Source organism: Coregonus clupeaformis, chromosome 34 (assembly GCF_020615455.1).
Source record: "Coregonus clupeaformis isolate EN_2021a chromosome 34, ASM2061545v1, whole genome shotgun sequence".
Classification (NCBI taxonomy): domain Eukaryota; kingdom Metazoa; phylum Chordata; class Actinopteri; order Salmoniformes; family Salmonidae; genus Coregonus; species Coregonus clupeaformis.
The window spans coordinates 31090426-31104186 of NC_059225.1; the positions used below are offsets into that span (position 1 = coordinate 31090426).

The 13761-nt window shown below is 46.9% G+C and overlaps 1 protein-coding gene across 1 annotated transcript in view; it reads left to right on the top strand.

The window, feature by feature from the left end:
• Positions 1-3384: 3384 nt before the first annotated feature.
• Positions 3385-13761, top strand: part of LOC121550007 (rab effector MyRIP) — a 66511-nt gene continuing 56134 nt past the window's right edge. The window contains exon 1 of the mRNA XM_045210548.1: positions 3385-3626. Coding sequence (XP_045066483.1) covers positions 3409-3626 — 218 coding nt within the window. The 5' untranslated portion in view covers positions 3385-3408. The remainder of the gene's footprint in view (positions 3627-13761) is intronic.

The following is a 13761-nucleotide window of genomic DNA, read 5'->3' on the forward strand; positions in this document are numbered from 1 at the left end:
GGAAATAAGTATTTGACCCCTTTGCAAAACATGACTTAGTACTTGGTGGCAAAACCCTTGTTGGCAATCACAGAGGTCAGACGTTTCTTGTAGTTGGCCACCAGGTTTGCGCACATCTCAGGAGGGATTTTGTCCCACTCCTCTTTGCAGATCTTCTCCAAGTCATTAAGGTTTCGAGGCTGACGTTTGGCAACTCGAACCTTCAGCTCCCTCCACAGATTTTCTATGGGATTAAGGTCTGGAGACTGGCTAGGCCACTCCAGGACCTTAATGTGCTTCTTCTTGAGCCACTCCTTTGTTGCCTTGGCCGTGTGTTTTGGGTCATTGTCATGCTGGAATACCCATCCACTACCCATTTTCAATGCCCTGGCTGAGGGAAGGAGGTTCTCACCCAAGAATTGGCGGTACATGGCCCGTCCATCGTCCATTTGATGCGGTGAAGTTGTCCTGTCCCCTTAGCAGAAAAACACCCCAAAAGCATAATGTTTCCACCTCCATGTTTGACGGTGGGGATGGTGTTCTTGGGGTCATAGGCAGCATTCCTCCTCCTCCAAACACGGCGAGTTGAGTTGATGCCAAAGAGCTCCATTTTGGTCTCATCTGACCACAACACTTTCACCCAGTTCTCCTCTGAATCATTCAGATGTTCATTGGCAAACTTCAGACGGGCCTGTATATGTGCTTTCTTGAGCAGGGGGGACCTTGCGGGGCGCTGCAGGATTTCAGTCCTTCACGGCGTAGTGTGTTACCAATTGTTTTCTTGGTGACTATGGTCCCAGCTGCCTTGAGATCATTGACAAGATCCTCCCGTGTAGTTCTGGGCTGATTCCTCACTGTTCTCATGATCATTGCAACTCCACGAGGTGAGATCTTGCATGGAGCCCCAGGCCGAGGGAGATTCACAGTTATTTTGTGTTTCTTCCATTTGCGAATAATCGCACCAACTGTTGTCACCTTCTCACCAAGCTGCTTGGCGATGGTCTTGTAGCCCATTCCAGCCTTGTGTAGGTCTACAATCTTGTCCCTGACATCCTTGGAGAGCTCTTTGGTCTTGGCCATGGTGGAGAGTTTAGAATCTGATTGATTGATTGCTTCTGTGGACAGGTGTCTTTTATACAGGTAACAAGCTGAGATTAGGAGCACTCCCTTTAAGAGTGTGCTCCTAATCTCAGCTCGTTACCTGTATAAAAGACACCTGGGAGCCAGAAATCTTTCTGATTGAGAGGGGTTCAAATACTTATTTCCCTCATTAAAATGCAAATCAATTTATAACATTTTTGACATGCGTTTTTCTGGATTTTGTTGTTGTTATTCTGTCTCTCACTGTTCAAATAAACCTACCATTCACATTATAGACTGATCATTTCTTTGTCAGTGGGCAAACGTACAAAATCAGCAGGGGATCAAATACTTTTTTCCCTCACTGTATGTATGTGTGTATATATATACACTGCTCAAAAAAATAAAGGGAACACTTAAACAACACAATGCAACTCCAAGTCAATCACACTTCTGTGAAATCAAACTGTCCACTTAGGAAGCAACACTGATTGACAATACATTTCACATGCTGTTGTGCAAATGGAATAGACAACAGGTGGAAATTATAGGCAATTAGCAAGACACCCCCAATAAAGGACTGGTTTTGCAGGTGGTGACCACAGACCACTTCTCAGTTCCTATGCTTCCTGGCTGATGTTTTGGTCACTTTTGAATGCTGACGGAGTCTACAACCCACACAAGTGGCTCAGGTAGTGCAGCTCATCCAGGATGGCACATCAATGCGAGCTGTGGCAAGAAGGTTTGCTGTGTCTGTCAGCGTAGTGTCCAGAGCATGGAGGCGCTACCAGGAGACAGGCCAGTACATCAGGAGACGTGGAGGAGGCCGTAGGAGGGCAACAACTCAGCAGCAGGACTGCTACCTCCGCCTTTGTGCAAGGAGGAGCAGGAGGAGCACTGCCAGAGCCCTGCAAAATGACCTCCAGCAGGCCACAAATGTGCATGTGTCTGCTCAAACGGTCAGAAACAGACTCCATGAGGGTGGTATGAGGGCCCGACGTCCACAGGTGGGGGTTGTGCTTACAGCCCAACACCGTGCAGGACGTTTGGCATTTGCCAGAGAACACCAAGATTTGCAAATTCGCCACTGGCGCCCTGTGCTCTTCACAGATGAAAGCAGGTTCACACTGAGCACATGTGACAGACGTGACAGAGTCTGGAGACGCCATGGAGAACGTTCTGCTGCCTGCAACATCCTCCAGCATGACCGGTTTGGCGGTGGGTCAGTCATGGTGTGGGGTGGCATTTCTTTGGGGGGTCACACAGCCCTCCATGTGCTCGCCAGAGGTAGCCTGACTGCCATTAGGTACCGAGATGAGATCCTCAGACCCCTTGTGAGACCATATGCTGGTGCGGTTGGCCCTGGGTTGCTTCTAATGCAAGACAATGCTAGACCTCATGTGGCTGGAGTATGTCAGCAGTTCCTGCAAGAGGAAGGCATTGATGCTATGGACTGGCCCGCCCCTTCCCCAGACCTGAATCCAATTGAGCACAACTGGGACATCATGTCTCGCTCCATCCACCAACGCCACGTTGCACCACAGACTGTCCAGGAGTTGGCGGATGCTTTAGTCCAGGTCTGGGAGGAGATCCCTCAGGAGACCATCCGCCACCTCATCAGGAGCATGCCCAGGCGTTGTAGGGAGGTCATACAGGCACGTGGAGGCCACACACACTACTGAGCCTCATTTTGACTTGTTTTAAGGACATTACATCAAAGTTGGATCAGCCTGTAGTGTGGTTTTCCACTTTAATTTTGAGGGTGACTCCAAATCCAGACCTCCATGGGTTGATACATTTGATTTCCATTGATAATTTTTGTGTGATTTTGTTGTCAGCACATTCAACTATGTAAAGCAAAAAGTATTTAATAAGATTATTTCATTCATTCAGATCTAGGATGTGTTATTTTAGTGTTCCCTTAAATTTTTTGAGCAGTAATATATATATATATATATATATATATATATATATATATATATATATATATATATATATATATATGCGAGAGAGAAAAACATATGGGGGATTGGAAGTGATGCAGACAATTACATTGATGGAAGTTACAATCTATCTGCAATATTAAAGCTGATCTACCCCCTAAAAAAACCAAAAACAAGGAGTGACATGCTCTCCGATTGAAATGTCAGGCGCCATGTTAACACTCTCTCCCACCTCCTTCATTATCCTCCATTTAATTGTTCATTTGTTACAGCGTCCAATTATTCCGCATCTGCTTCTTCTCTCCGCCGCCTCACATTCCACCTCTCAGTTCGCTAACTCCCTCCCTCCCTCTCTCTCCCCCCTCCCACTCTCCCTCATCCCTGTCTCTCTCCGTCGGGCAGTGAGATGAAGCAGGAGCTGGCGGAGGAAGGCAGCAGATGCTCCATCCTCTCCAAGCAGCACCGCTTCAACGAGCACTGCTGTATCCGCTGCTGCTCTCCCTTCACCTTCCTGATCAACCCCAAGCGCCCGTGTCTGGACTGCCAGTACAACGTCTGCAAGACCTGCCGCACCTACAGCAAGCGGGAGAAAGCCTGGCTCTGCACCGCCTGCCAGAAGACCAGGTCAGTTTACTACGGTCGGAATCTGTCTATCTCACTGGATGAATGAATGGATGGAGAGAGAGAGAGGGGCAAAGACCGGAGGCGTGAGAGAGGGAGAGCAGAGGGAGGTAGAGGGGGAGAGAGAGGCGGATAGATGGGTTGGAGACTGGGGAGAGAGGGATGGAGGGAGAGAGAGAGAGCAGGGAGGGAAGAGTGAATGAGGAGGATACTATACTACCGTTGCTGTTACTACTGTCTGTCAACGCTGACCAGAGTTAGTTAGGATGGAGGGAGAGGGAGGGAGGGAGAAAGGGAAGACGGGGGAGTGAACAGCATGTCATGCCGGTGTCGGAGAGGGCTCTCAGGAATGAGGGGAAGGACAGAGGGGAGGAGAGGGAGGGTGTAGGTTGTGAGGAAAGGAGAGTTGAGAGAGAGAAGAAAGAAGAAGAAAGGTGTTTTTTGGATGCTGCAGGTGTTGTCAGTGTATTCCATGTTGTATACGTCCGGAGGAGTGACTTCCTGTGTCTATGCTTGCGTGACACCTGCATGAAGCTAGACTAACAAGGCTTCACCGTATTGAGCTGCGTTACATGGGAGGATGATGAATTGAGCTGAGTGCTCTGTTGCGTTATATGGGCTATACTCTATGCTATGGGCTTGATGAAAACCTGAACACTGCTTTTCATGGGTGTGTGGAAAGCTGTTTGTGTGTGTTTTCCCCTAAGGGTGGGTAGACTTCATATGACGGGATGTGTTATGTCATGTGTGTGTGTGAAAGGGGATATCTAGTCAGTTGCACAACTAAAAGCATTCAATTGAAATTTCTCTCCCGCATTTAACCCAACCCTTCTGAATCAGAAGGTGCGGGGGGCTGCCTTAATCGACGTCCACGTCATCGGCGCCAGGGGAGCAGTTGTTGTTGGGGGTTAACTGCCTTGCTCAAGGGCAGAACGGCAGATTTTTCCACCTTGCCGGCTCGGGGATTCGAACGAGCAACTTTTCGGTTACTGGCCCAGCGCGCTAACCACTAGGCTAACTGCCGCCCCAGCATCACACTGTGTGTTGAGTGTGTCAGCCTTCTGAGTGGTTTTAGATGTATAGAAATGTCTGAAGGAGGGTGCAGTCAGTTTTATCTCTACCACCTGAGTCTCTGACATGGAAAACGAATGTGCTCCACATCGTACCATCTATGACAGTGATATGACACTGTGTGTGTTTGTGTGTATGATGATGGTGAGTGATTGCTGAACATGCCAATGCGAGGGGGAAAACGTGATGTGTTTTCTCTCTCTCTCTCTATCTTCCGCTGTGTTTGTGTGACTTATTTTTGCTGCATTGTATCGAATTAGACACGCAGCCCCAAACTGGGTTTACGAGATGAAAGGGTTTTATCGATCAGAATGGAAGTTGGTTGTTCTCTCTTTCTCTCTCTCTCTCTCGCTCTCTCTTCCTCTATTCAACCCCCTGTTTTCTTTCCCTCCCTCACCCCCCCCTCTCTCCACCCCCCTTCTCTCTCTCCCTCATCTTTCCTCTCCCTGATACTACCCTAAGGCAAAGGGCTGTAACTCTCTCCAACTTAATGTTAGTGAGATGAGTAGAGGCTTTGATGCCCCCAGCTCTTTAATACGCACGCTCATTACCGTTCAGCCTGAGTCACTGATGTAAATTATACTAAATGCTATCATAATATCAACAACCATCATGATGGGATGTACAGATGAAGTCGGAAGTTTACATACACCTTAGCCAAATACATTTAAACTCAGTTTTTCACAATTCCTGACATTTAATCCTAGTAAAAATTCCCTGTCTTAGGTCAGTTAGGATCACCACTTTTATTTTAAGAATGTGAAATGTCAGAATAATAGTAGAGATAATTATTTCTTTCAGCTTTTTATTTCTTTCATCACATTCCCAGTGGGTCAGAAGTTTACATACACTCAATTAGTATTTGGTAGCATTGCCTTTAAATTGTTTAACTTGGGTAGCCTTCCACAAGCTTCCCACAATAAGTTGGGTACATTTTGGCCCATTCCTCCTGACAGAGCTGTTGTAACTGAGTCAGGTTTGTTGGCCTCCTTGCTCGCACATGCTTTTTCAGTTCTGCCCACAAACTTTCTATAAGATTGAGGTCAGGGCTTTGTGATGGCCACTCCAATACCTCGACTTTGTTGTCCTTAAGCCATTTTGCCACAACTTTGGAAGTATGCTTGGGGTCATTGTCCATTTGGAAGACCCATTTGCAAACAAGCTTTAACTTCCTGACTGATGTGTTGAGATGTTGTGTCAATATATCCACTTAATTTTCATGATGCCATCTATTTTGTGAAGTGCACCAGTCCCTCCTGCAGCAAAGCACACCCACAGCATGATGCTGCCACCCTCGTGCTTCAAGGTTGGGATGTTGTTCTTCGACTTGCAAGCCACACCCTTTTTCCTCCAAACATAACGATGGTCATTATGACCAAACAGTTTTGTTTCATCAGACCAGAGGACATTTCTCCAAAAAGTACGATCTTTGTCCCCATGTGCAGTTGCAAACCGTAGTCTGGCTTTTTTATGGCGGTTTTGGAGCGGCCTTTCAGGTTATGTCGATATAGGACTCGTTTTACTGTGGATATAGATACTTTTGTACCTGTTTCCTCCAGCATCTTCACAAGGTCCTTTGCTGTTGTTCTGGGATTGATTTGCACTTTTCGCACCAAAGTACGTTCATATCTAGGAGACAGAACGTGTCTCCTTCTTGAGCGGTATGACGGCTGTGTGGTCCCATGGTGTTTATACTTGCGTACTATTGTTTGTACAGATGACGTGGTACCTTCAGGCGTTTGGAAATTGCTCTCAAGGATGAACCAGACTTGTGGAGGTCTACAATATTTTTTCTGAGGTCTTTGCTGATTTCTTTTGATTTTCCCATGATGTCAAGCAAAGAGGCACTGAGTTTGAAGGTAGGCCTTGAAATACATCCACGGGTACACCTCCAATTGACTCAAATGATGTCAATTAGTCTATGACATCATTTTCTGGAATTTTCCAAGCTGTTTAAAGGCACAGTCAACGTGTATATAAACTTCTGATCCACTAGAATTGTGATACAGTGAATTCTAAGTGAAATAATCTGTCTGTAAACAATTGTTGGAAAAATTACTTGTGTCATTCACAAAATAGATGGTCTAACCGACTTGCCAAAACTATAGTTTATTAACAAGACATTTGTGGAGTGGTTGAAAAACTAGTTTTAACTGTATATCAAGACAGCACTTTTCATTACCGCATAAGACGGTCTCCATCCCAAATGGCACCCTATTCCCTATATAGTGCACTACTTTTGACCATGGCCCATATGTGTGTTCTTAAACTAAACACTCACGAGAATCACAACATCGATCCGATTACATTCAATCCAATTGCTTTGTGTAGCTTAAATGATTTTGCCGCCATGCAATTTAAAAGATCAAAGCCGCAATGTGCTTTCTTTCTTCAGTCATAGTACTTACTATTAGCCTGTATATTTCTCACACACCAGCAGTAGATGTAGCTATCATTCGGTATATCACCTAATTTCAACAAGGACAGAGCGTCCATCGTTTCCCCACTGTCTCATGAATTATCCCACTGAAATACTACAGTCAACTGTAACAAACTACTACCATAAAAATCCACTACCATTTCATCACCTTGCCTGATATCAGGCCATCAGATCTGGGTGTGGCGGTTGGCATGTGACTGCCGCATATTTCTCCTGGCGCGGTACTGTAGTATACTGCTGTAGGTGTTGATGGACAGACTGTATGTGTGAAACAGCCTGTCCGTGTGGCTGGCTTTCTTCTGGACGTCAGCCTCTACCACAGCCTCACAGAAAGAAGAAGGGTGTATGAAATGGAGCTCCGCAAACTGTTTTAGGGCTTCAAAATAATAATAATATAATAATAATAATAATATGCCATTTAGCAGATGCTTTTATCCAAAGCGACTTACAGTCAAGCGTGCATAAATTTTTTTTTTTAGGTATGGGTGGTCCCGGGGATCGAACCCACTACCCTGGCGTTACAAGCACCATGCTCTACCAATTGAGCTACAGAGGACCACATCTATGTCTATCAAAATGTTATGGCTTTTTAATTTGAAAACCCACATTGCAGTATTTATACCGTAGCTATTTCTCACCTGATTACATCAATTCATAATAGGCCTATGGTTTGGGTTATAAAAACGTACTGGTTGATTTACACCAAACTATGATTTTGCTTTTTATGCTCTTCCTATGTGCACCAGAATGATACACAGACTTCATTTTGGCTGCAATTGTCTTCACCAGGGTTGTATTCCTTAGTGCACACCGTAGCAAAACGTTTTTCAACGGAAAACGGAAACAAGTGTTTCTTATTGGACAAGTTCAGATAGTTCCTCCCTGTTTCAGTCTGTTTTCTTCCATTTGGTGCCGAATAAATACGACCCAGGTAGAGATGTACTGTAACTGAGACATAGATTGTGTCAGGCAGGTATGTCTGCTAAGAGGGTGGAAAGGTAATCAGATTGATGCTAGCTTCTTCTCCTGTGGGTCTTCACTGTAGTGACAGGCCCGTCACACTATCTGCCTGTAAGTCCCTGAACTCACACACACTAGTATTCACACACATGTACGCAGGCACACGTATACACACACTCACCCCCTACCAGTCCTGAATGAGCAGGTGCATTGAGCGTCTCAAGCGTGACCGTGTCTAGTCTGGTCATATTAACCGTGCGGTCCATCCCTCGGTTCATACGCACACACGAACACACAGACACAGACACGATGGTTGACTGGCCAGATAAGTTTCTGTCTTTCTAATGAGAAATACAGACACATGTCCTCACTGTCTGGAAAGCCTTTTCCTCCTTAGAGTCACAGACATTTACTACCTCTCTTAGGGAGGGAGAGAGGGAGAGCGAGAGCTGAGGAAATAGAGAAAGCTGAGGAAATAGAGAGAGCGAGAAAGCTTTTTTTGATAGAGAGAGAAAGCTGAGGAGAGAGAGAAAGCTGAGGAGAGAGAGAGCTGAGGAAATAGAGAGAGAGAGAGAGAGCTAGAGAGAGAGAGAGAGAGAGAGAGAGAGAGAGAGAGAGAGAGAGAGAGAGAGAGAGAGAGAGAGAGAGAGAGAGAGAGAGATGTAATGACAGAGAGTGATGCAAAGCCATAAACTGCCTCCCTGTTCTCCAGCAGAGCAGACACTCTAGCGAATTAATATGAAATCCTCTTTTTATTTTTCTCTGAAGTTGCCGCGTGCTGCTCTCCCCACATCCATCTGTGAGATGAAGTCACCATTCTATCCAAATATACATTTCAACTGCATTCCCCACTCTCAATCTGACTAGATGGACCCACTCTGCGTCACTCTATAGATTAGACTGCACTGAATGGAGTGTGTGGGGCTGACGTTTCTGAGTATTGTCATTAAGATATGGATTGTGTAATCTCATCCTAAAGTCTTCATGTAAATGTATCTGCATGGAAGAGATTATGCACTATATGAACTACCATAGCATGCAAATATATGCACACACATTAACAAAATAGCAGCCAATGTGATTGATTTAATCTAATGGAAAAGAACATCCTCTGAGACTAATGGAAGTTGACAGACCGACTACTTCCTAAATTGCACCCTATTCCATAAATAGTGCACTACTTGTCAAAAGTAGTGCACTAAATAGAGAATAGGGTGCAGTTTGGGACGCAACCAGACAGTCTAGCTAGGTGAGAGCAGACTCTCTCCGCTCAAATGTAATCATGTTCTTCTCCGCAGCCCCAGTATCCCCAGTATCATCCCCATTACCCATCTTAAAGGCCACGGAGTAGCAGTTTAGCTGTGTTAAATGCTGTGTTGGGGGGGGAGTAGTTCACAGACTGTTAATAACCTGTGTGTGTATGCGTGCATGTTTGTGTGGGTGTATTCAAGTGTGTGTGTTGCACTGGCCTGAGCAGTTGCAGTATTTCTATCTCTTGAGATCGAAGGGAGAGAGGCTTAGGGAGATGTGGCATTGTGCTGTGAGCTGGGGGTAGGTTCAGAGACTCACTCTATGTTCTTCCCAGGAAGCTTTTAGTCAATTGAAACGGTTTGGGCCAAATGCAGAGTGGAGCTGAACACTATACCTGCAGCCCCAGTCCACTTGACTTAGAGCAGTAATGATCTCCTTCTTTCTCTCTCTCTCTCTCTCTCTCTCTCTCTCTCTCGCTCTCTCTCTCTCTCTCTCTATTTCCTCAGCTTTCTCTCGCTCTCTCTCTCTCTATTTCCTCAGCTTGCTCTAGCTCTCTATTTCCTCAGCTTTTTCCTCAGCTTTCTCTTGCTCTCTCTCTCTCTCGCTATCTCTCACTTTCCTCATCTCTTTCTCTTGATATCGTCCTCTCTCTTTATCACTGTCTCTCCCCCGCTCCTGTCCTTTACAGACTCTCCCTGTGTCCCTCCCATCTGACATGGTAGCCATCGGCTGCTCGTAACTCCTGGGTGTTGAGTTGGTTACAAACAGCCAGATAATCATACACACTCACACACTCACACTCACATACACACACACACAGGCTGGTCTGTAGTATTCTGTAGAGGTGGTGATTTAGGAGTTTGTTTAGGTTCCCTGTGGACCAGAGAAGACAGTGGAATTGTTTGTGCTTGATTAAGATACATTTAACAACCCGGCATTCAGAAATTTAAACAGACTAATTCACAGACCTGGTTAATTTTTACCAATGGAATTCGTGCAGGAGCTTCCACGAAACTAATTACAGTTGAACGCTCTAGCCTAGAGGCAATCTTCCCATGTGTGTGTGTGTGTGCGCGCGTGCATGCGTGTGTGTCTGTGTGAGTCAGGCACGTACGTGTGCATGCTCTCTGTTCTCCCTGTAGTTCTCTTGACTGCTGCTCTGTTGGCCCTATGTGTTCTATCAGAGTCTCTCTGTAGGGGCTCAGGTGTGCATCTGGAGCTGGTGATAATCCACTGCTGCTGCCAGCCAAACAGGCATCCATCCGCTCTGGCAGGTGCCATGCCAGTGTGTGTGTCTGTCTGTGCTGTGTGTGGTTGTGTCACCCTGCAGAGATGCCTGATTCATTGTTGTGGGTTAATATAGTGGTGCCATGGTTTCTCTGTCAATCTGCAGGCCTCCCCTGGTGTCTGTGTGTGTGACAAAGTGAGACCCAGAGTGTCAAGCCTCTGCCACTCACAGCTGTGGCCCCAACTCCATTGTGGCTCCTGTTGTGCCTCCGGTTTCACCAATTCAGCATTTTGATTCAGGAAACTGGCTGCCATACTGGAGCTCTCCACGTGAAAGGGCTCTTTCAGATGATTCAGTCTGTGCTGCGGCTGGGCCTCCCTGTTCACACACAGGCGATTGGGAATCTCATGATTCTTAAATCAGTTTATGGGATGCCAGGTCTAGTGCTAAGCCCTTGCTGTTTTATGGGTTAATGGGAAAGGATTTGAACTTGTTTTGCCTCACAGTAAAACAAGTTAGACCTACAATTTCTACATTCCAAAGCAACTGTGTAGAGTATTCCGAGGTTGTTGATTCTGCTCGTCACAAGTCCTTAGTTGAAACACAATTTTACCAGAATAACACTAGTGCTTACACCCCTCAAAAAGACTGGAATGGGACCCAGTCCTTTTGGAAAAACTGCATAAATGTGCTCCCAGCCCACGTATAGTATTGGCTATGCAGTTAGCTTTATATGTGATCTGTAGTAATATTGGCATCAGAGTCTTTCGGTCTCTCTCCAACCCCAGAGTGCCGTATCTCATATCCTGCTGGCCTGCTGAGCGGCCGGCTGAAGTGTGTCTCCAGGTGATGCATCCGGGCTGTGATTGGCAGACCAATGGCTCCGATCTCCATCTCCTGCTGTTCTTGTTTTTACACTGGGAGATATTTGATAAAAGACTCAAGTGCAATTACTCCTCTCTCTCATGTAATCTCATTGCTCTCTCTCTCTCTCTCTCTCTCTCTCTTTAATTTGTGTTCTCTCTACTCTCTCTCTTTCTCTCTTATACCTCTCAGAAAAAACAAGCAGGGAGGGAATCCTGAGGTGCTGCTGGGTTAGAAATATCTCTCTCTCTCACTCTCTCTCTCACTCGTTTTTTCGCACTCCCTTGTATTTTTCCTCTCTCCCGCCCTGGCTCGTGCACCACTCTTCCTGAGGGCAAGGCGGTTCCATCTGATCCTGTGCCACGGTGTGCTCTCCAGCGCCCAACCCAAAATGAGATATTGACACCTCAGCGTTCATATTCACCACACATTCCCTCCCTCCCTCCCTCTCTCCCTTCCTCCCGCCCCGAGAGACCCCTTTGAAGAAGGAGAGAGCTAGGGAGAGAAAGCGAGAGCTGGAGGGAGAGAGGGGGTAGGGAGAGAGATGTAACGATAAGAAGGAAAGCGAGAGAGGGTTGGAGAGAAGGAGAGGGAGTGAGGGAGACAGAGGAGGGTAAGGCAGGATTTGATCTCCTTCCAATGCAAACATTTCCATAATTGCACAAATCCCTTCCCTCGTCACCACAATGCAGCAGTTATATTAGAATAGGAGAATTAGTATTCACACTCCCTGCTGCACTTGTGCATGCTGATAGGTCAATTTCAATAAAACGTCACAATAAGGTGCAGTGCGTTAGATTTGCCTGCTGGGGGGCAAGGAGAACCCCAGTTCCGCTAAAACCATTGACAACTGCGTTGTGTTTTCAAGGGATTGTTAAATAAATGTTATAGCTATTTGGTTGTAATATCATCACCTCTTGAAGAGCTTAGTCAGAACTACACATTACCGATTATTCCATGCAAAACAATTGTGCACATTTAGCTCCATCATCACAGCAAGTAGCTGCATGCTTTTCATGATCAGTAGACTAAACATCAATTGATCATGTAATTTCAGATACGTAGGGCAGCCTCACGATGTCTCTCAATATTAGCCACCATTAATTGGATATTTGAGTGATATAAAATAAAAGTGAACTATACCTGACAAGTATGGGTGTGTCACGTCCTGACTCAGGGGACATGTATTTGTTGAGTCAGGGTGTGTATATTCTATGTTGTATATTTCTATGGTGATATGTTCTAGTATGTCTATTTCTATGTTGGCCGGTGTGGTTCCCAATCAGAGGCAGCTGTCGCTCGTTGTCTCTGATTGGGGACCATACTTAGGCAGCCTATTGGCACTAGTGGGTTGTGGGATCTTAGGTTCCGTGTTAAGGTATGTTGTATTGCACTGCCTTGGACTTCACGTATCGTTTGTTTATTGTTTTGTCGTTGTGTTTATTCGTTAATAAACATGTATGCATATCACGCTGCGCCTTGGTCCGTCCCGTCTATAAACGATCGTGACAGAAGATCCCACCAAACGAGGACCAAGCAACGTGTTCAGGAGCAAACGCCGGGAATTCAACAGGAGGTTACATTAGTAGATGTCCTCCTCGGTTGGGGGAGAATCATGGAGGAGGAGGCCGTCCGTTACCGGAAGGCGATGAAGGAGGATGCCCAGGTAGGAGAGGAGAAACGGCGCCAACAGTGCAGACGACGGAGACCCGAGAGGAGAGAGGGGGGGGGGGCACACGGTGTGGACGACGAGGCAGCAGGAGGCCGCGACAGGGCGGATCTGCAGGTTAGGAGAGGAGGCCACCATGTTACGGGGGCTATTGGTTCAGAGGTAACAGGAGTTATTCGGTCAGAGGGAGGCGCTACAGGAGGCTATAAGGGAGAAGGAAAGTGTAGAGGAACGACGAGAGGAGCTGGTTAGGCAGCAGAAGCCAGTGGTGCGTGTTCCCAGTACGGGCCGACCCGTTCCTGCCCCTCGCACCAAGCCAGTGGTGCGCGTCGCCAGTCCGGCCCGTCCTGTCCTGTTCCTGCTCCTCGCACCAAGACAGTGGTGCGCGTCGCCAGCCCGGTCCGGCCTGTTCCTGTCCCTCGCACCAAGCCAGTGGTGTGCGTCGCCAGCCCGGCCCGGCCTGTTCCTGCCCCTCGCACCAAGTCAGTGGTGCGCGTCGCCAGCCCGGTCCGGCCTGTTCCTGCTCCTCGCACCAAGCCAGTGGTGCGTGTGTCCAGTCCGGCATGGCCCGTGCCTGTCCCACCGGTGCCTGGTCCGGCACCGGTCAGCTGCTCCACTCCGGAGCCAGAGCAGTCCGCTCCACCTGTGCCTGATC